General features: G+C 40.9%; 2 protein-coding genes across 6 annotated transcripts; both read left to right on the top strand.

Annotated features, from left to right (window-relative positions):
• Positions 1-1,952: 1,952 nt before the first annotated feature.
• On the top strand, positions 1,953-22,912 carry LOC117777935 (zonadhesin-like). Of its 5 annotated transcripts, none has more exons than XM_034613037.1 (27): positions 1,953-2,205; positions 2,364-2,416; positions 2,547-2,621; positions 3,267-3,490; positions 3,602-3,674; positions 4,133-4,530; positions 5,261-5,825; positions 5,970-6,166; positions 6,259-6,648; positions 7,065-7,357; positions 8,238-8,503; positions 8,912-8,974; positions 9,315-9,452; positions 9,550-9,806; positions 9,946-10,030; positions 10,173-10,244; positions 10,455-10,589; positions 10,706-10,962; positions 11,081-11,165; positions 11,255-12,484; positions 12,731-12,939; positions 13,058-13,214; positions 13,304-13,704; positions 14,469-14,598; positions 15,668-15,861; positions 15,953-16,147; positions 22,901-22,912. In XM_034613037.1, exons 1-25 carry the CDS (start codon positions 2,129-2,131, stop codon positions 15,808-15,810), a joined length of 5,973 nt encoding a protein of 1,990 aa, XP_034468928.1. In that variant the 5' UTR covers positions 1,953-2,128; the 3' UTR covers positions 15,811-15,861; positions 15,953-16,147; positions 22,901-22,912. The 5 variants fall into 5 exon arrangements, with proteins under 5 accessions (XP_034468928.1, XP_034468931.1, XP_034468929.1 ...); XM_034613040.1 differs by lacking the exon at positions 22,901-22,912 and having other exon boundaries at positions 11,255-11,893; positions 11,993-12,484; positions 15,953-16,268; XM_034613038.1 differs by lacking the exon at positions 22,901-22,912 and having other exon boundaries at positions 8,238-8,500; positions 15,953-16,268.
• LOC117778348 (uncharacterized protein DDB_G0271670-like) lies at positions 16,663-21,431 on the top strand. Its single transcript, XM_034613851.1, has 10 exons — positions 16,663-16,687; positions 17,537-17,662; positions 18,476-18,656; positions 18,931-19,097; positions 19,233-19,457; positions 19,596-19,811; positions 19,950-20,081; positions 20,797-20,873; positions 20,968-21,075; positions 21,123-21,431. Exons 1-9 carry the CDS (start codon positions 16,663-16,665, stop codon positions 21,040-21,042), a joined length of 1,224 nt encoding a protein of 407 aa, XP_034469742.1. The 3' UTR covers positions 21,043-21,075; positions 21,123-21,431.
• Positions 22,913-23,338: the final 426 nt, after the last annotated feature.

The raw sequence follows: 23,338 nt of genomic DNA, 5'->3' as shown, positions 1-23,338 counted from the left end.
GCTCCTTCTCCCGCTGCCTGTGGGCGAGGTTGATTATTAATAGCCCTTTTATTTGTTGGCTGAAGACATGCAGGAGCTATGAGATATGAGTTGTATGGATCTATAGGTATGTAATAGAGCAGCATTTTCTCAATGATTATGTCATAATTCAATATTGAACACAATTCTGATGTATATTGATGCGGTTCCCATGAACTATATCACTACATCATGCCCCTCTGGGTGGGGCAGAAAGGTGGCCACATTGTTGACAGTCTTGGTTACCAAGATGCTTAGTGATGGTGTATTCAGAAATAGGTTTATACCTTGATAAAATTATATGAAAGGCCCAGGAAAGGTCTCATCAACAGACCGACAACTCCGTCCCAGTAATTATCACGGCCATAACTGCTAAATATAGAACCATTTGATAGCTATTATTATCCATCTGCCTAATTGGGTAACTGGAAATTCCAACTTAACTATAGTGATGCTGTTCATAGAAAAAGGCAATAAGTAACCAAGTATGACAAAACATTAACTGAATGAAAAACAGTACATCTACTTGCATAGTATTGTGTGGTTAACTGTAAATACAGATTTTTGACTAGACATTGAGGAGCCATGCATCCGCTTTATTTCACGTTACAGCCTCTAAAATATCCGTCTGAGCACAGATCTCTACTTCTCAGTTTATGAGTAACTCGCGTCCAGAGACATTCATCACACACCCTAGACAACTCAGAACCAGATAAAACCTTGATCTAACCGATTGTCTGTTGTGAAATTCGGCTGGTGTCTTTTAGACAGCTCATTGATTATCTCTGTAGTTCGGATGGTTGCCTTCTTTATGCAAACCGGCGCAAAAAAAGAAAATGAATGTCTGCAAACTGGCGACAGTTATGACTTTTTATATTCCTGTCATACACAAGCATTAGGTATTTTACCCTCCCTAACAAAGAACCCGCTGTTCGGCTGGATAGCTTTAAAGAGCTCCAATATTTGTTTTGGGCCACTGTCCCTGTTGACACGTACCAACAGGAATGTTACTTCAGGAGTAGGTGGCCCACAGGGCACCTTCTGCACAATGTGTCCTTCTTATCACTCTTTCTCCACCTGTCACAGTTGTGTGCTGTTATCTAGTTGACGTACAATTAATAATACAACAGACACTAATTCAAGTCTGTTATTATACAACATTATCAGGTCACGATGTTACACATGTCTTGCTGTGGGTGTTTCAAGAAGATAGATTGCACAGCTGGCTCTTTTAATGGCCCATCTTTTTTGCTCACCTGTGATAAGTGGAAGGGAGTTAAAGGCGTCCTTGCAAAGTAAATCATTCTTGTTACAGCAAGCAGAATCCATGCTTTAATATTCAGAACAGAAGAGACTATATCTGATACCTTTGTATTACGAGTGATGTCATTAAATAAACATGGGAGAAGCTACATTTTTGAAAATAATTTGGTTTCTCTGAGGCTATAATGTTAATTTACTTCGGTTTCAATATCGCCATCTCTTCATCAAAGTGTGCTTTTTGAATTAAGGCTTTGATAAATGGCCTGACCATGTATGGAAATTGACACCACAACAGACTGCTGCCTTTTTATCATGAAAAATGCAAACCGATGTGTGAGAGTGTAATGGAAATGATAATTAGCAGCAAAATAAAATGCTATGTCTGTCTTTTCTCATTCTATATTGACTAATCAGAATATTTTTTTATGCATCACTTCATTTACTCATGTATTCAGTGTTTTATGACATAGCAACACTATCACTATTTGCTGTAAATGTGTTAGCAGCTGCCCGTCACTGAGAATATCTCTATGCCACAGTTCAGTTTCAGTCCATTACACGTCTTCCTGTCCCACAGTTTTCTTTCTCCGCCCACACACAGGCTACCTGGTCAGGTGGGGTGGGAGGGGGATTATAAATGCATGCAACCCTCCACTCGGTCCGGAGAGGGACACAAGAGGGTCAACGCCTCTGTGCTGCCAGATAAAGGGTCATATACTGTGCGCTGTGTTTCCACAGAAAAGATCTACGACTGTTAGTGCTCATCAGTCACTGTTCGACTCATCAAAAAGGCAGAGAGTATTAGCAACGGGAGATCAGCAGAGAGGCTGCCGTTAAGGGATCAGCCATGCTCGGAGGAGTCCACACAGATTTGTTGGTCACGTTGACTTTACTCTTCCTCTCTCAGACGGGGACTCTGTGCAGGTGGGTCTTACATTTTAGCTGACATTTTATCTTTTAATATTCTGTTGCTCGTGTGGAGAATTAATGAGATGTTTTTAAACCAATCAGCTATTTTACAGATTTATGCCGTGATTGTTTTAGAAGCAAAGCAAATTTTTGTAATCTTGTTTCTTTGTCAGAGCTGAAAACGACTTTACATTGGCTCCTTTACCAGAGTGGAGGACAAATGCAGGTATCAAGTATATCTACTGAGATTTACAGAGTCGCTAGAGTTCATATCTTTAAATTTATCAAAAAATGTAAATTTAAATAAACGGACCAAATCCATAGATACTATCTTAACCCCCTTTTCTCTTGCATAGAGTATGTTACACAATGTTCCTATGACAGACAGAACAACCAGATCTGTGACTGGACGAGAAACCAACAAATAGGAGGTTAAAGAACATTTACTGAACTGAATGTCTTTGATATTTAAATATCGAATAATGAAATTTATTTGAATTCAAAGTCGTCAGTTACAGTTCAGTGCAGATATGAGATCAGTGTGACACAGAGATTACCTGACCGTAGTGACCTTTCAGTCCGTCAGTCCACAGTTCTTTTTTTATCTGCAGACAGACTGTGGCTGTGCTTCGCTGCATATCGCTAATTGATCTGAAGCAGACTAATAATCTTTTATAGCCTGGTGTTCTCCCAGGGGCTATCAACGTAAAGGGCCTGCACTTGTGCTTCAAAGTTAGCACAAAAAAATTGTTTGCATTTATGATAATTGCACCACAACAGATGTACTTGTTGATTTTATTATAATAACAAATGAAAAGGATTGGTTTGCCATTTGGGGTTAGAAATTATGACATAACATAAAAGCCCATTCCTAAAGTGTGCAGTTAAAAATATATTCTACTATTTATATTATGTGCTTTTGAAAAGAATGGAGCATCAACGACTAGAAGGTCATTGAATTTGTACTTTAGAAACTAGTGCCAAGGACAAAAACTATATTGAGCGTGCCAAATATCTATGGAAATTCCAAGAGCATCTAGTGCATGATATTTACTTATTGAGCTTTTTACCTCCAGTGGATGTTGCAGTGAGTATTTTCGAGAGTGGTCCGCTGAGGCTGGAGGGCGAGGCCTGTCTGGAGTTTTGGTACCAGTGCCCAGTCACAAATAATGGGTCTGAACTAAGAGCTTTACTGAAAAGCAGCGACGGTCAGGAAGAAATCTGGACCTCTCCTGTCCTCCCCAGAAATTCGTGGATACAAGTATTTGTCCCCCTGAAAATCGTGAAACCGGAGTCTCGGGTAAAGAAAATATAATAATTTGCACTTTTCCTAGGATCTATAATTGAACTGGAATGGTGAATCAATTATTTTAAATCATTTATATCTAAAGAGATGATCTGTTTACATTAGGTTGTACTTGAATCAGTGGCCACGGAAGGACGGATCACAATTAACAAGATAGGTGTAAGAAGAGGATCATGTGGTAAGTATTCATTTACTCTTCTATAGCCATCTTAACGTCTGCTTTTGGTACCAATGTTAGGAAGAAAAGAAAAAAATAAAAATAAAATCACACTATATTAAAGTATACATGGTGATAACAATGTTTATGCAACACACACAAACAGCTGTCATGTCAGATGACCGAAACTGCAAAAGCCCATATGCCACATAACCCTTCTAACGTTTAAAGATGTAAAATATTCATCTATCTGGTTTCATAAGTTCTCCGTTATAATTTGACAAAATGATTTTGATTCTTATGATTAAATCAACAAAACATGAATCAACGGATCACTAACAGGAATAATAGACTGGATAACTTAAGATAATTAAGGAAATGTGTTAAATTCCAATAATAATACTAAAGATTCATTAATGTTGCTAATCAATTACTGTGAGCCAGATGGTGTGATTGTTTACTCAGTCATTGCCCCACAGGACCCCAGTGTGAATCTAACACAGAGTTATGGACGGATGAGTCCACCCGCTGCCTCTGCTCTGAGGGCCAGCTCTCCTGCTCTCCCTCTCCGTGCCCACAAGGCCAAATCTGTGGTCCTCAAAGAGGAGGATCCACAGGGATTTCCACCACTGGGACGTGCACAATACACAGTCACACAGACTGCAGCACTTTTGATGGAGTGCTATTCCGCTTCATGGCCCCATGCACCTACGTACTGGCTAAGACCTGCTCGCCCACTGGGGCCCTGCCCATGTTCAGTGTGGAGGTGGTCAATGAGCAGAACGGGAACTCATCTCTGCCAGCCATTCAGCAGGTCAATGTGGACACAGGGAACATCAGAGTGTCTCTATTGAAAAGACAGACTCACCGGGTCGTGGTGAGTTACTTTAAAAAGGGAAGCAGGAATTTAGAAAGGCACTTGCACTGTGATCCATTGTATCCTTCCCGCAGATTAAAATGTCATGCTGTCTCACAGAGACAGACCAGTTATGTCTGACTTTTGTTAAATGAAAAAAAAAAAAAACATTCAAACAACCTCATTAAATGTTTTTTTCCTTTTGCTTTAGAAACTACACAGTTGTGCCCATAAACTCATTTTGGCACACCAATTCTTTATTGCCTGTTTACTCAGCTAAGCTATTCATCTCTGTCACATCACACATCTGAGGACAATAACTAAAAGAGGCAGTAATTTGCAGAGCAAACCATACTAAAGCACTGAATTAACATGTCTGTATAAAAGAAGCCACTCCCCCCCCGACAAAACAAATAGTATTCCTATACCTTCATAAAACTGTACTTCATAATTACTGTTTATACAACTTCAGTTTAGAGGCCCCTTGTCATTATGCTGAAATGAGTGTTGAGCTTAGTATTGTACTACATAATGCAGTTCCCATATCTGCAGTCGATTCTACTGATAAGCTGACTATCATAAAGTGCAGAGTTTAAAAGACACAGTGTCCTGGCCTCCTGAGCACACTTATCAGCTTATTCAATTCTCAAAGATTTATCTAGCTTCAGTATCCTGCATTTCATACAAACTGTCAGATACAATATGCTAATGACAGTGGGTAGGGAAGACTCAAACTTCTCCTCTTCTTCAGGTTAATGGGGTCTGGAGGAAGCTTCCGCTGAGCCTTGGCAGTGGCACTGTCAACATCAAGAGTAACCCTGCTGCCGTTGTCCTGGGAACCAGTTTCGGTCTGATCGTTTCATTTGACAGCACTGGGGCTGTGCATGTTATTCTGCCGTCCACATATTCAGATGAGGCCTGTGGCTTGTGTGGCAACTTTAACCACATCAGGGAAGATGACCTCCGCAAGCCTGATGGTACAAACGCCCAAGATGCTACGGCTTTGGCTCAGAGCTGGCAGACTGGGCAGAGCACCTCCTCCTGTGAAACTATTCTAGTCCCTCTTCAGTGTGACCCACAGGAGGAGGCCAAGTACACCAGTGAGTTGTACTGCGGCGGCCTCCTCTCCAGCACTGGGCCCTTTGCTGACTGCCAATCAGTTCTGGGGGCAGAGAGTTACTTCAGGGGCTGTGTGGTCGGTATGTGCTCTGCTCATGGTGACCCAGCAGTGCTATGTGAGACATTACAGGTCTACAGTGATATCTGCGAGGAGGCTGGAGTCGCTGTACCCATGTGGAGGAACTCCACATTCTGCCGTATGTTACTTATTGGCTTCCTGGTTTAATTTCTCTTCCAACTGTTATTAAAAGTGGAGAAACAGAGGCAAATAATGACTAATAATACAGTGAGATTAAAGTCATACTCAGTCGTCTTCCCTCTCTTTTCTTGTGTCCCCTCAGCCCTTCAGTGTGCTGAGAACAGCCATTATAACTCATGTGCTGATGGCTGTCCAGAGGTGTGCTCCGGTCTGGATTTAACTGGCTCTTGTGGAAGCTGTGAGGAGCAATGCGAGTGCGACTCTGGCTTCAAACTCAGTGGGGGAAAGTGTGTCCCAGCAGAGGACTGTGGGTGCTGGTACAGTGGGAAACACTATGAGGTAAGTAAACTAGATAAAGTAAAAACAACAAAATATTCACCTATTCCCATCTGCGGTGCTATAACTTATTATACACCTCCTATTCTCTGCAGAAAGGAGCAACATTTGTGGAAGGAGAGTGCGAGCAGCAGTGCCAATGTATGGGTAATAATGATCTGTGGTGCACCTCAATGCAATGTGCAGACACAGAGGTTTGTAAGGTCGAGGATGGAGTCAAAGACTGCTTCCCGTTCAAACCTGCCACCTGCAGGGTGTATGGCGATCCGCATTACATCACTTTTGACAGGGTGCCTTATGACTTTCAAGGAGGCTGCAGTTACACTCTGACTACAACATGCGGAGATGAAAGCTCGGTCCAGTTCACTGTAATTGGACACAACATGCATCCTCCCCTTCAGAACTTTACCCGGTCCAAGCTGGAGGCTGTGACTCTACAGGTGGAAGATTTTTTCCTTACACTAAATCAAAGTGGAGAGGTCCTTGTAAGTATGAAAACACTTTAAAATATAACAAACATAAATTAATAGTATGATACTGAACAGCTTCCAGTCAATGAATCTCATGTCCTGCATGTGGCCAACTTACTGTGTCACGGTGTTATCTGAGGTGATTAATTAATGGCAGTGACAAATGACCTTAGTATCAGCACACCCATGTTTATAGAGTCAGTTATTACTCTGTCATTGAAGGAAGTCTTTCGTTTATCTTCTGGGGTTAACAAGAATACACAAACTAATAACTCACCCACTTTACTTTACCCTGAACAGCTCTTTGGAAGCTAACTGGTTGCACTTACTATCCCAGTAGGAAAACAATATTAACAATGTGTTTGCCATTTAAAACCAAACAGTTCTCACTAGAATAAATCAGTATAATTAATGGATTTTCCTCTCTCTAGGCAAATAACAGCCGTGTCCAACTCCCCTATGTCACTGATGGTACCTACGGCTCAATGCGGGTCTACATGAAGAATAATTATATTGCTCTGGAGGCGGACTTTGGCCTCCGGCTACTTGTAGATGGGCAAAGCAGACTGTTTGTGCAGGTGGATGAGCGCTACAAGTACGAGCTATGCGGACTGTGTGGCACCTTCTCCGAATATCAGGACGATGAATTCATAACCCCAGGAGGCCAAAACGTTACAGAGCCATTTGAGTTTGGTGACAGCTGGAGGGTGCCGAACCAGAATGAGTGAGTTATTTTAGACTGCAGGGTATCTGCACACTGAATCAATGACATAACTCCAAAAGGAAAAAAATGAAGGTCATCAAAAGAAAAAAAAAAAGACTAAGATACACAGTTTTAAAGCCACACTAGCAGTGGGTGCTGAATGTGTTCCCATCTACCTTAGCTCTACTTTGTATTTAGTGCTAACAGCAAGATAGTGAACCTGAAAATGAAGATATCTGCTAAACATCAGCATGTTAGCATTGTAATTGTGAACATTTTAGCATACTAACATCTGCTAAAAGCTCCACTGGAGCCTAACAGAGCCACTTGCATGGCTGTTGAAAAGGAATTGCAAGATGCATTAATTTGCATCAGTATAACCAGCATGAAAGTTAATCGTGCAATTGCCCCATTTAAAAAGGTGTGAACCAAAAACAATGAGATGGGATGAATTCAGGATGCATCCTTTCTTTAAACAGCATAAATGAAATGCTTACCGAGGTACAGTATCAGAGAAATAGGAAAAATAGTATTTTTTTTAGTTCATTTAAGATTTCCCGTCTGAACCAAAGACATACAATCATTATCTGTAGTGTATTGAAATTGAATACCATCATATTCTTTTGTTTTGTATCATATTGTGTTGAATTGCATTGTGCTGAAATAAAAAATGCTGCACCACACCACATCGTAATAGGGGTGAGTCTATAGCTGCAAGTTATTTTAGTGGGTGTAGACTAAACACAAACTAGCCAATAAAAAATTGTACGCATTAAAAACAAGATATTAAATAACTAACAACACAAACATTAATACCAAACCACCACACCTTACTTTATTGTTTTCACCATAATTTCAAATGTTTTAACCTCTTTTTCATTGTTCAAACTTTCCCCTCCAGGTGTACTGTCTATCCAAATGAACCGAGAGTCTGTGACTATGATGAAGAGAACGATGCCTACAATGAGTGTAACACACTACTGAAGGATGCCTTCAATCCCTGCCATGAAATTGTTCACCCCAACATCTACCTGAATAGTTGTGTGTACGACTATTGTGCCACAAATGGGGACCAACACACCTTATGTGAATCTCTCAAGTCCTATGCAACAGCATGTCAGGTTGAAGGAGTGGAGCTGCCCTTCTGGCAGACAGACACAGCTTGTGGTTAGTAACATACGTTAATAACAGATAAAGTCTGTTGTAAGTGCACACTCTTGTAAGTGCACAGTGTGCACTTACAATGGGTCTGATTCGTCAAATTCTTATTTGTGACAAAGATTTACTTGCTCTTAATCTTAAAGTAAGTCATTCTGTTAAATGTTGTGCATTGCTCCTGCTTTTCACTTTTTTGATCACAACGCAAAACTGGTCCATTGCATCTGCCAACTATGCATCTGCTTTCTTTCTTTTGTCTTGTTTGTGATACAAACAAGGTTGGAAAAAAATATTAAATAGGCCAAACATATATTACCTAGGGCAAGAACAATGCAAGGATGGTAGACTCAATTCAACACAACATAATTTTTTCTTTGCTTGCTTGCTTGTTTGTTTGCTTTTTTGTTTCTATTTCAGCTGAGCCTCAAACCACTTCAACCACTCCAACAACCCCAACCTCTCCAACACCAGATCAGACTTGTAAGAGCATATAGGACTGGGAAGGCTTATTCATTACTAATTCAGGAAGAAAAAAAAAGATCAATGTCAATCCAATTTAAAATTAGAAACAAATATCATTTCGACAACAAGTATTGCATTTGAATATGCTTGCCTCCTTGACTATGCTTGCCTCTTACCACAAATCATTTACATAATTTTAATATATAGTATTTGAATACATTGTAAAAACATTGATGGGTGAAATAATGGTTTTGAAGACAATTATTTTTAACTAAAATTCTAGTTTTCAAACTGTAATTTATCATAGATAAGGTCATAATACTTACAATATCCATTGTGTTTTTATGCTTTTTCATAGTCTGTCCTATGAATTGTGACTTTGAAAAAAATCTGTGTGGATGGGAGCAGCTCATACAGGACAGTTTTGATTGGACTAGACATTCAGGACCCACCCCCTCAAACCTAACTGGGCCAATCAAGGACCACACCACTGGAGGTAAAACACAGTGTCTGGACAAACTATTACATCTGTAGGGTTGCGACATTAGTTGCTCATGCTTCATGCTCATTGTTCGTTTTTCTTGTTTCTCCAGCTGGCTTCTACATATACATTGAGGGAGACAGTGTCATCCATGGAGACTCAGCCCGTCTGATGAGTCCAAAGTGTCATTACAATGGCCCACTCTGTCTGCACTTCTGGTATCATATGTATGGTTCAGCTACAGCAATGACCATCAATATCTACCTGCTCAAAGACAACAAAGCTACCAAGCTGTGGTCCATGATGAACAACCAGGGACCAACATGGCATCCAGGAAATGTTGACATCCGTGTGTCTGGTCCTTTCCAAGTAAGTCTGACAATATATGTGTGACTATATGAGATACTGGTTATAACTGGTTGCCAACAGTTCCTACGCCATTCTTACCAACTAGTATTTGTATTTTGTACTATGAAGAATAGTATTTTATGGTCATCCCCCATTTCAGATCATAGTAGAGGGAATCCGAGGCTCTGATGCACTGTCGGATGTGGCCATAGATGACGTTTCCATCCACTTTGGCTCATGCTCAGGTGACATTAACCTCTTACAAAAAGGAGTAATATATTGCACCATTACTTAATTCTTTTTTCATTTGGTGCTAAAACATCAAGGTCTCAATTTATAATAACTGATATCTCAGGTTTTGAACAAAGTCAATCATTTTTACTTTAGGCAGATTCCCTGACCGGGTTGCTGGAACTGAGCTTCCTTCCTCAAATGTGGAAGTCCTCCCATCACACCCAGGTAAGCACACGCAAGATATACTTCATGGGTCAGTGGTTTCAGAAAAGCAGAATTTTGGTTACCAATTGATGTTAATGTCAAGTCCAATCAATACTGAATGTGCAGTTGTTCACAGTGATTGAGGGTTACAGATTCTCTACATTTTTAGTAAGTTGTGTAAGAGACTCAATGCTTACTTCAGGTAGATGTTTTGCTAATGTTTCCCTGCAGTCTGTAACCTCGGCTGTAGCTTTGACAACCATCTTTGTAGCTGGAATCAGATGCTTACTGATGTTTTTGACTGGACATGGCAGAATGGTACCACACCCACCCTGATGACAGGGCCCTCTACTGACCACACTGGTGGTAAAACAATTTATTTTTGTTACAATCTAAATGGTGACATAATAAACTGTGGTAAAGATTATTCTGACCATGGCAAGTCTCTCTGAGAAATTTGGTTCTTCTTAACTCTCGTCTAGATGGTCACTACCTGTACATTGAGGCCAACAGTGCAACTTATGGAGATACAGCTCGCCTCATCAGCTCTGAGTGTTCTGACAGTGGTCCTCAGTGTCTGCAGTTCTGGTACCATATGTACGGCTCAGCACATACAATGGGCCTCCATGTTTACCTGCTCCAAGACCGACTGGCTGAGGGTGTCTGGTGGAAGAGGAATGACCAAGGAAATATGTGGCACCTGGCTCAGGTGGACTTAACTACAACTGAAACTTTCCAGGCAAGTTACTTATTAAAACATGTTTAATTCCCTCATCTGCCTAATGTTAGAAAATTGCTAATGCATGGGTATGCTGTAAAAGACATACTTAAGTATTAACCTGTGCACCAACTTTTAGATCATTTTTGAAGGGCGTAGAGGTTCCAATGATCAGTCTGATGTGGCCGTAGATGATATATCAATTCATCGTGGACGCTGTGCAGGTGATTCTGTCCTGACATTCAAAGTAGTCCTAAAAAAGTAAAACTGAAAACTTACTGAAAGTTACTGACTCGATTGTGAATTGTTACAGACTTGACTAAACCAACAACCCCTGCTCCTGAGGTCCCTGCCACACAACAACCCACAACAACTTCATCAAAACCACAACCACCATCGACAACTACAGTTACAACAACCACAACAACTTCAAATCCTGATGTCCCAATGACCACAAGAACTGATGTTCCAACAACAACAAGACCACAGCTACCAATAACATCAAGGCCAATAAAAACAGCTGCAACTGGATCAAAAACCACAGCTAGAACACACCCACAAACCTCAGGAGACCCAGAAGTTGGAACTCCAGAACAGCCAGTACCTGAAACCACAGCAAGACCACAGCCTTCAACCACAACTCAACCACGGCCACACACATCTATAACACAAACTACAACCACAGCTAGACCACAACCACAAACCACTGAGTCACAAACAACAAATAGACTACAAACTCCAACCACTACATCACAACCACAAACAGTTAGACCTCAACTAACAACCACAGTTCAACCACAGCCTCCAACCACAATGCAGCCAAAACCACCAACAACAGCTCTGTCTGAGTCACAAACAAGCACTTTACATCCTTCAACCACTACAGCTAAACCACAACCTCCAACAACAACAACAACTACACCAAAACCTCAGAACACAACTCTACTTGAGTCACAAACAACAAGCATACCAGAACATTCAACCACCACAGTTAAACCAAAACCTTCAACCACGATGCAGTCACAAACACCAGACACAGCTCCATCTGAGGCACAAACAACACGCACACATCAAACTCAAACCACTACAGCGAAACCACAAACTCAAACCACTACAGCGAAACCACAAACTCAAACCACTACAGCGAAACCACAAACTCAAACCACTACAGCGAAACCACAAACTCAAACCACTTCAGCTAGGCCACTACCTCCAACCACAATGCAGCCACAAACTTCAACCACTACTCTACCACAGCCATTAACAACAACTAAAACGCAACCTCCAACCACAGCTAGACCCCAACCACCAACTGAAACACAAACATCAAGTATAGCACAACAATCAACCACAGGTAAACCCCAACCCACAACAGCTACACCACAATCCACAACAACACTGAGACCAAAACCCACAACAACAGCTGGACCCCAACCCACCACAACCCTTAAACCACATCCACCAACTGAAAGACCTCAGACTACAGTAACACCACAATCTACAACAACTGCTAGACCAAAACCACCAACTACAGCTGTACCAAGTAAGTGAGACATTTGTATTCCCTTATTTAATGAATACGATTAAACCATGGACAGCTTTCCCATAATGTATATGCTACTTTACATGTAACATGTTAGGTAACAATGCCAACAGTCACGTGTGACCCTATAATGAAGATGAAGTGGTAAATAACTTAACAGTAAAGAATACATTGGTTATGTAGATCTATTATGTTATTGTGTTTCTGTTGTGTCTAAGGATATTCTCCTTCTCTGTCTCTACCTAGCATCCTCTTGCCCACAGAACAGTCATTACACCACTTGCATCCCTGCCTGCAGTCCAACCTGTAGACACCTGAATGGCCCACCACCCTGCAGTGACAGTGACAGCTGTGTGCCAGGATGTGTGTGTGATGATGGCTTTGTGCAGAAATGGCAGCGTTGTGTCCCTATCCAAGAGTGTGGCTGCGTGGACAGTAGTGGTAACAATCATCATGTGAGGGAGAAACTTTTCACCAATAGCACATGACTCACCCATGTTTCAAATGCATGAGACTATGAGAGCAATGCATGTGGACACTGAGGTCCAACCTGTACATTCTCTTTCTTGACAGTTCGATGACAGGTGGTACACCGATCACTGCAGTCAGAAATGTGAATGTGAGAAAGATGATGGAATAGGGAAGATTGACTGTGATGACCAAGACGAATGTGATGGAAATGCCATCTGCCTTCAAAACGACGAGGGCGAATACTACTGCAGATCTACAGGTGCTGTAAATGCAAACATTTAACTGCATATCTAAACTACGTTACATCTTGTTTACCGACATATTATTTGCTCCTTATTCGTTCCACAGGCTTCAGTGAATGCACTATAAATGGAGACCCTGAGTACAGAACCTTTGATAAAATGAAGTATGACTTTGAGGGCGAGCACTCGTATGTGCTGGTCCGGACCAAAAACTTGCCAAATGACATTCCAGGCGTCTACATCGTGGGCATCAATACACGCAGAGAAGATGATGGCGATGATAGTGAGCATCACGATGACAGTAGCAGTGAAGAAAACCACAGTCACAGAGTCAGGGATGAAGAGGAAGAAGATGATGGCGGCGATGAAGACAATGCTGACAATGACAGCAGTGATAGCAAATATCATGATGATAGCGAGGAAGATAAGGAACATCACAGATTACAAGAGCTTAAGATCATAGTGTACAATCACACCGTGGAGTTAAGAAAGAATCGAGAGCTGGTTGTAAGTACCAAGTGATATTTGTTTACAACACATCAACACACTGCTGCCATATCATTTTCTCAGATACAGTATCTGATACGTGGGATAATATCCGGTTTCTGCCCGCCCACGCACAATTGTGAAAATACTGAGGGAAATAAGCAACACCGCACACTTGGGCCTATTTTACTGCAAGGTGATACTATAGTGTTGAAACTGATGACGTGCTATGTGCAGAATTATGCTGCTATGTTATTTCCCTATTGGTAGTTTCAACATGTTTCTGTGGGTATTATATGCAGATACATATGCATTGTGTATATGAACTCCCGTATTTCAAAAGGAATCAATTTTCTGAATAATTTATATATTTTTGCAGGTATTTGATCATAAATCAAATGGCCAAGTCATGAAGAGTTATTCAATGAAGACCATGAACATCCATATTTAATCTCATAGCAATAATTCTTATATCAATCTGGAAAGTGTTGAACTGACTCTCATGCTGTTTCTTACAATACTAGAGCCACACTGGTAACATGGCTGAATATTAGAGCTGTCCCAGAGTCAGGATATTCATAGTCTAATCCACTTAGATCACCTGCCTCTACTTCCATCACTGTTAGATTTGCGATTCAGTCACTGTTAGACAAGGAACAAGGAATATATGTGATTTTCTGAATGCTTGCACACAATATAGTTAATCATACAAGAGCTAGCTATATTCAAATGACTCTATTTGAAAATCTCCCACTGACACATCCCCCCTCTCGATCTCCCTGCAGGTGGATGGAAAGAAAACCAAAATGCCTGTCTCACCGACCGCTGGTTTAAACATCCGGCAGCATTCATCTCGCATCTACCTGAAGACCGACTTTGGCCTCTCAGTGGAGTTTAATGGACGCAGCTCAGCAGGTAACTAATCTTCACCAACAGAATTAGCAGTTCTGAAAATTGTAGGATTCATCGCAAACCCTTAAATCACAGTATATTATCCAATTCCGCGTCAAGTTATCATTTATTTTCTGGGAGAGAGGAATTGAATTAATTGGTTTGGGTTGTTTTGTGAAAAATGAAAAATACTAAAAAGAGAATGTAGAATAAATGAAGGCAGATGGCGAAAATCTAAACTAGAAATCTTTCACAATATACTTACTGAAAAACTTAAAAATTACAACAAGGCAATTTGAACATCATAGCATCAATACTTGATGGGGATCTGAAAATGTAGATATTTAACGTAAACTTAAAATGTAATCTTTTCAGCCTGGCTTTCATGTAGTTTCTGTCAAGATTTGTGAAGCAGTTGGACCCAGAAGCAGAGTTTAACAAAAGAGTATTTTTAATGAAAAGTCTTTAACAGAAAAAATAACAAAGCAGGAATCTCAAAAGGTAAAAACTGAAAAACACAGAGCACACGGGGGAAGCTTACAAGAGATGCAGAGGACGGGAGCTCAGGAGACACGGGATACAGAAACACAGGAGATCAGGACAGGACATAATGACGATAGACAATGATCCGACAAGGACAAAGGGGAGCACAGAGACTTATATCCACACACAGGGAAGGCAGGGGCAATTGGACACAGGTGAAACACATGAGGACTGGTGCAGACAATCACAGACAGGAAGTAAAACTAGACACAAGAACCCAGACAACAAAATAAAACAGGAAGTGAAGAGAGAAAACACTATGAACAGAGACTACAAAATAAAACGGGAAACACTCTTAATAAAGAATACAGAATACAAAACCCTTACAGTTTCATGTTATGGCTTTTTAGAATTAACACTGGTTTGATTTATTATGACGTATTATTTCCATAATATCTATTTTATAGTATCTTTCTTATCATTGTATTATATGAGTGCATTGGTCTCTGAACTCAATCCCAAACATTTTGTAAAGCACTTTGAACAGCAATTGATTAGTTTGAAAGGTGCATATGAATAAGTTTGATCGGTTAATGTGTTTTCCCTGCAGAGATCATTCTCCCACACATATATAAAAGGAAAGTAGGAGGTCTGTGTGGGAACTTTGACAGTCAAAGGAGGAATGACTGGATGAAGCCGGACGGCACCAGGGCCAGGAGTGTTCGAGAGTTCGGAGAGAGCTGGAGAGTGTAAACATTCTCTCCAGGTTGATAATATCTGTAACCTTAGAAGATAAGAATAAACCCGAGATTCAAAACTTGACTTGGCAAAAAACACCAGTGGCACTGATGTCCAGTTCTCTAGCTTTTCAGGACAAAGTACCATAAAAAAAAAAAAATTCCTACAGCGTCTGCTTTTATAAGATTTGCATTGTTCCAAGAATCTGATGTCAAGCCTACGTTCTTTTATGTCTATTTTTAAAATGTTTTTTTTTAAATGTCATCACACTTTCAAGAAATCAGTGACAATATATCATACGTTGCTGTTTCTGTCACAGTCGAGTATAACATGTATTCAAAAGTGAGGCTGTGTAGATCTTTTACAGTAATGGACGCTGAACAAAGAACAAAAGGTACAATGCAGTGTTTGAATGATGAGAATGTATGTCTACACATGGACGCATTGAATGTGCAATAAATGATTATTGAGAATTGTGTTTGCACTTAGTCATAATTTCAATAAAGGCACAATGGTAGGTTTTCTCTTCACTGCTCCAATTAAAATGCTCTGTGGTTATTTGTGTCACCTTGTGTCTCGCCATTTCGGCTGGAGCGCGGCCACCAGAGCATTCCTGGCATATCTCAAGTCAGACAGTGTGAACCAGTGGAACTAGAGAAACAAATCATTACAAAAATGATAGACAACTTCTGTAACATGATATCATGATGTTGAAAGCAGGTAGTTTTTCCTCTTTCTGCTGTAAGATAATGGGATCATTGTGTGTGAGTGAGTGTGCGTGTGGTTTCAGATGTATAAATAAGCATTGCCTGCTCTGAAACATCACACACAGTCATGGATTGCTTGACACTTTGCTTCTTCCACCTGATGGTGTTGTTAACTCTCACCGATGGTGAGTAAAACATTTATTTCACTCAACAGTTCAATAAATTCAGGTGACGGCATCTTCAAATTTCTCAGATAAATGCTAAAGGTTATTTGACCCCTTTTCTTAAAAATTATTAAATAATTCAAATACTAAATGACTCAGAAACGGATTGGATAATGAGAAATAATTCAATGCTCACAAGTGTGGTGCCACTTTCAATTAAAAAAATAAGCCTCTACTGAACCAGGTTATTGTCCTTGGGTTCTTAGTTTTATATTTAGCTGAATCACTGACTCAGTCTATGAGCGATAGCAACTAAACAGCCTCCACCTGTTTTTATATTATGTGTCGCTGTGTGTCACTTATCGCTGCTAATTGTACCGACCTCAGTGGGAAAACTCCTCCCATTAACACTAATAATAAAGTAATACTAAGAATAACAACAATAACCTGCTTCATGAGACGTCATTGCATAAAGGTTTTATATTATTGTTCATACAGAAACTGGTGACAGATTGTGTCTCTAAACAAGTACTTGCCTTTTATGAATGTTCTATCAAATCAAGAACCTGAATTTAGTGTTATCCAACTACAGTGTTGATGTAACTGTCTGGAAGCTCACAATGAATGTTTTTTCTGAATTCAAATTAAATGACACGTCACTGTCCCTTTTAATGTTCTAGCACAATCCGGGGCAACCACTGCAGGTACAATAAGGGGTAATATCCTCAACACGACCTTTCCTGTTCCTACACTTCTCCAATGCAACATATTCTGCCTCCATGTTAGGTTGATTACTGATCTTAAAAGAACACACCACTACATGCAGTACTGAGCCTGTAGTTTCTCTGCTGTGTTGTGTGTGTGCTCCAGGCTGTGCAGGTCCACCAGTGCTGTGCTGCTCTGGTCAAGACGTCACCTGTTTCAGGGGGTGTTTCTGTGACGATTTCTGCTCAGTAGTCAATGATTGCTGTGCAGACTACCGCTCCACCTGCACATGTAAGTGATGGTGAAGAAAAAAAACTTAAAAAAGGGAAAATAATAAATAATAAAACTTTATGGCAGAAGGAGCTCACAATTAATTTTGAAGATAATGTGTGTTGAGTATGTGGGGGAAACAAGAGATGGGGGGGATTTTTTTTTTTAATATAAATTACTGGACTTCATAAAAATGTGACTTTCTGATAACAACCGATGTTTAAAGTGTGCAAATGAGCTGGACACATGATCTGGAATTGTCCTTGGTTCAGGCATTTTGGTGGGAGAAATATTGTAAAAAATTTGGGGAATTGGCAATGTTCAGCTCCACCATTATACCCACGATTTGGTCTCCTTGGCGACAAAACAATGATAACTGATACAATGAATAGCAAATTCAGTACTTTAAAAGATCTTATTATGGCTACAAGACTCATTGAAAAAAAAGGATAAAACCTGGATGTCCTGCAGCAAAATAAAGATCAATAAAATGATAGAGACAATGACAATACAGAAACGACACCGGAAATGTGATGAACCTGGCTGTAGTTCAATGCCTGGTGGAGTTATTGAAGTCTGCTACTTGTCAGTGGTGATGGAACTTCAGAAAGCATTGAACTACAGTCAGGTTCATCACTTCTTTGGGTGCCCTTGAAACAATTCTGGAGTCTTTTTTCGCAATTTGCGACGCGTTTCTGTATTTGCATGTGTTGTGACTTTTTGCAGCACGTGTCGTCAAATTGATGAAGTTGTTTTTTGTAATTTGCGCGTGTTTTTTCTATTTGCATGCGTTTTCTTAATTTGCAGTGCATTGAGCTCTCTCGGCCACCGTAGGTTTGAAAGGGTCGATCTTTCTTCTCGATTACAGCTTCGGCCACTGCACCCCCGGCCACTGCACCCCCGAGCAGATTCCGCACATCAACAAGCACCACTACGTCTACGACGGCCAATATCATCACAACCTTGAGAACCATAGTCTCTTCAACAACAGCTGCTCCCACGACAACAAGCAGCAGTAGAACATCTGCACCTCTGAATGTGAGCAGCACCTCAGCGTCCGTAGAGTCTGCTGCCACAGCAACCAGCCAAACCAGCAACACCACCACACCCACACCAGCAGATAACAGCACCACTTTATCAGCCTCTGTAACGACATCTTCAGCCACCTCACCCGATACAACATCTACACCTGCACATGTGAGCACAACCACAGCATCTACTGCACACAACACAACCAACAGCAACACTACTCTGACGCCTGCATCCACTCTCTCCAATACAACAAACAGTAGCATATCTACACCAGTAGATGGCAGCACGTCCTCATCTACAACACACTACACAACAAACAGCAGTACGTCTACACAGACAAATGTCACCACAGCGCCATCAAGCAGTACATCTACACCTGCATATGGACTCACACCTTCAGGATCCACAGCCTCTACTGCAACAGGTTGGTCATTATGATGGATCTATAAAAAATAATACCAATAGATTGTTTTTATTGGTTGCAGCGACAATGATCCTCAGGGACTCATTTCCTCTAACGTGTAAACTAACCTTTTGTGTATCTTTGTTCTCACAGCAGGAACAACACTGTCAGAGACCAGTGCTACTCTGGGAACTAGTAGTGTCACATCTTCACCAGTAGAGGGAACCACGTCCTCATCTACAACCTCTGCTTCTACAACACACTACACAACAAACAGCAGTACGTCTACACAGACAAATGTCACCACAGCGGCATCAAGCAGTACATCTACATCTGCATATGGACTCACACCTTCAGGATCCACAGCCTCTACTGCAACAGGTTGGTCATTATGATGGATCTATAAAAACTAATACCAATAGATTGTTTTTCTTTTTATTGGTTGCAGCAACAATGATCCTCAGGGACTCATTTCCTCTAACGTGTAAACTAACCTTTTGTGTATCTTTGTTCTCACAGCAGGAACAACACTGTCAGAGACCAGTGCTACTCTGGGAACTAGTAGTGTCACATCTTCACCAGTAGAGGGAACCACGTCCTCATCTACAACCTCTGCTTCTACAACACACAGCAGTACGTCTACACAGACAAATGTCACCACAGCGGCATCAAGCAGTACATCTACATCTGCATATGGACTCACACCTTCAGGATCCACAGCCTCTACTGCAACAGGTTGGTCATTATGATGGATCTATAAAAACTAATACCAATAGATTGTTTTTCTTTTTATTGGTTGCAGCAACAATGATCCTCAGGGACTCATTTCCTCTAACGTGTAAACTAACCTTTTGTGTATCTTTGTTCTCACAGCAGGAACAAAACTGTCAGAGACCAGTGCTACTCTGGGAACTAGTAGTGTCACATCTTCACCAGTAGAGGGAAGCACATCTGATGTGTCCACCATGAACACAGATTCCCAGATGACCAGCAGCTCACATAAAGGTGCAGTAAGTGAAACGCAGGGTGTATTCATTTGCCATACTGGCACATTTTGAGTGCATAATTGCATTCACACTGACAATTATGGAAATGTACAGTGCACTGTCGGAGTGTGCATGGCACATTCATGGTGGTCAAAAAGTAGAAGAACCAAGAAAGAACTTCTCACCCTCAACAGTCGGCTACATAGCAGAAAAAGAGGGACCACCAGCGAATTTTCAAATCTGTAAAAATGATGTAAGAAGAGTACGTCATCGGCGCCAGTGAAAGTAAAATGACTGTGCCCCACGAGAAAGGGGGCCCACAAGAAAGTATAATTCATATTATGCATATAAAGAAAATGTCACTTTTCTGAGGGTATTTCCTCATTTCATTGTCATTTGTGTACAGATCAAAATGAATGTTGATGGCTGTGATCAACTTGTTTGATAGCTGATATCGAATCGCTGTTTATATTTGTGCGCACTGTTGACGAATCAATTGGAGATGTGCAATGCAATTCAGCGCAGAGTAAACTTTTCTTTATCCAACTTGTACAAGGAAAAGTAGCTGGTAGATATTTTTGCAGGAGACTTTTCGTAATTGTCGTCATTTCCCAGCGTACTACATCCAAGTGTTCTAATGGGAGTATCTGAATTGAAACGGTGATGGACTTCTGTTCTTTATTAACGTAGTTAGACGTCTACATGATAATAAATCTTCATTTGTACTTTTTCAGTGACTGTTCACCTAAGAGCTTCTGTTTTATCACATAGTGAAGAAAACGAAGATGTGATTTCAGAGGCTGTATCGAATGCAAGTACAAACTACCTTTTAATATGAATCATTATATTTTACTATCACAGATAAAACATATGCATTTTAAACACTGTTGTTTCTTCAATCACAGCTTCTGACCCAGATCTTTCTGCAGCAGAAATGTGATGACTGCACCGTGGCCATCAAAAGCATCAAACTCACCTAACACAGCATATGCCGAGAAAACGGAAGCATGAATGTGGCTTCTGTCCAACGAAGACGGGCTCCACAACTGTTAAAGATCAGAGGCTACGTTCCACATATCTATTCAGCACTATCTGCACTACATGACGTTAGGAAATGAGCCAAAACCAAAAGGAACGCGGTGCTGTTAAACTGAAGAGGCTCTTTTACGTGGTATTTAAAGGACGGGAGTAAGTAAAAGGTTAATTAAACTGCAAGTGGTGGTTATGGCCCATTTAAACCACAGAGGTCAGTGAAAATAAGTCAAACAATGTGGGGATGGTTCGAGTCAACAGGTCATCTCCTGAGAAGGTGCAGAGTAAAACAACCTGAGGGACAAGTTAACTAAATTACATTTGAAGAACTGTTTCACTGTGGTGGAAGAAAACAAATCAATCAATCTGTTGATTATATTCTTGACTGATTATTTTGGTTAATAAAATGTCAGAAAATGGTGAATATGTCTTGTCATTTTTCAATTATTACTCAGGGAAGTTAATTGATCAAATAAAATTACTGCATATTCATTTAGTCTCTAATAATCTCAGCTTAACAACAAAGCAAAATATCAAAATGATGAAACTTTAGCGTGACGTTCAAACAACTGATGTTTCATTCACATCAAATAGAACCAATGCACATCTGACCTACACGACTTATGCATTTCAGTCTTCAAACCTATATGCAGATTCATGTCCATATTAAAAAGTTTCCATATCACATGACTTACATACTTATTTATGTGCTTGAGATAGAAAAACAGTCAACAGAGTCTGGAAGATTACTTCTAAAAAGGTTGATGACTCATTTCAAAGCACAGCTCAAAAACGAAGTAATTAATTCTAACCAACAACTAAAGCAGACTTCATGTACAAACTCTTCACATGTGACTGAACTGAGGAAATGCTAAACGTATTGCTGACTGTGTCGGTGTGCGTGCGTAGGTGTGTGACTGCCTGTCTGTAGGTGTGTGTATACATGTCAGTGTGTGAGTTTGTGTGCGTGTATGTTGTGTCTGTCTGAGCTTGTGTGCGCCTGCGTATGGTTGATTGTCTGTGTGTGCTTGTGTGCGACTGTTTGTGCTTGTGTGGGTCTGTGTGTGCTTGTGTGTGCTTGTGTGGGTCTGTATTTGTCTGTGTGTGCTTGTGTGAGACGGTTGGTGCTTGTGTGAGTCTGTGTGTACTTGTGTGGGTCTGTGTGTGCTTGTGTGGGTCTGTATTTGTCTGTGTGTGCTTGTGTGAGACGGTTGGTGCTTGTGTGAGTCTGTGTGTACTTGTGTGGGTCTGTTTGTGCTTGTGTGAGTCTGTATTTGTCTGTGTGTGCTTGTGTGAGACGGTTGGTGCTTGTGTGAGTCTGTGTGTACTTGTGTGGGTCTGTTTGTGCTTGTGTGGGTCTGTATTTGTCTGTGTGTGCTTGTGTGAGACGGTTGGTGCTTGTGTGAGTCTGTGTGTACTTGTGTGGGTCTGTTTGTGCTTGTGTGAGTCTGTATTTGTCTGTGTGTGCTTGTGTGAGACAGTTGGTGCTTGTGTGAGTCTGTGTGTACTTGTGTGGGTCTGTTTGTGCTTGTGTGAGTCTGTATTTGTCTGTGCTTGTGGGAGTGTCTGCTTGTCTGAGTCTGTGTGTGGAGAGCAACAATAACACAACAGCTTTAGTCTGCACAACACAGACAAACCTCCACGCTGTGAACGAGCAGCTGAGCCTCAGCAGTGATATAAGAGGTATAAGGTCATGTGAACAGAGACATGACGCAGCAGAGTGACATTAACCAAACACAGCCAGAGGATGTTGTGACTCACCTGGTTCCACTGGTTCCACTGGGCCCAGTCCGTGATGGAGCTCAGTATCAGCTGTGTTTCCTTCAGCAGCTCGACACCTTTACATTCTTCAACACGAGGTTCATCCTGACTATGTTCACTGTGTCGCAGCAGCAGATTCAAGAGTAAACACGTGTTTCTTCTTAATTACAAACAAACTGCACCTGTTGGCCTCTGGTGGCGCCACTGTCGTGAGGGTGCTATATCCTTCTTGACCACTCCCGTTCTCTAACATTAACCAGCCATTGAAACGGAGAGGGGCGCTGTTTCACTCATTTTTATATTTTTTCATTAAGTAAACTTTATGAAACTTACAACAAGTTTTACCATTTCAACAACAGTCTTAAAGGTTCAGGGTGTAGAATTTAGTGACATCTAGCAGTGAAGTTGCATGTTGCAGCTGAGCACCCCTTACCCCTTCCAAATATGAAAGAGAACCAGTGGCAGTCATCAGTTTTCATAAAA

Source organism: Hippoglossus hippoglossus, chromosome 17, assembly GCF_009819705.1.
Source record: "Hippoglossus hippoglossus isolate fHipHip1 chromosome 17, fHipHip1.pri, whole genome shotgun sequence".
Lineage (NCBI taxonomy): Eukaryota > Metazoa > Chordata > Actinopteri > Pleuronectiformes > Pleuronectidae > Hippoglossus > Hippoglossus hippoglossus.
Note: the sequence above shows the minus strand (reverse complement) of the source record. Positions and strands in the feature narration are given on the sequence as shown.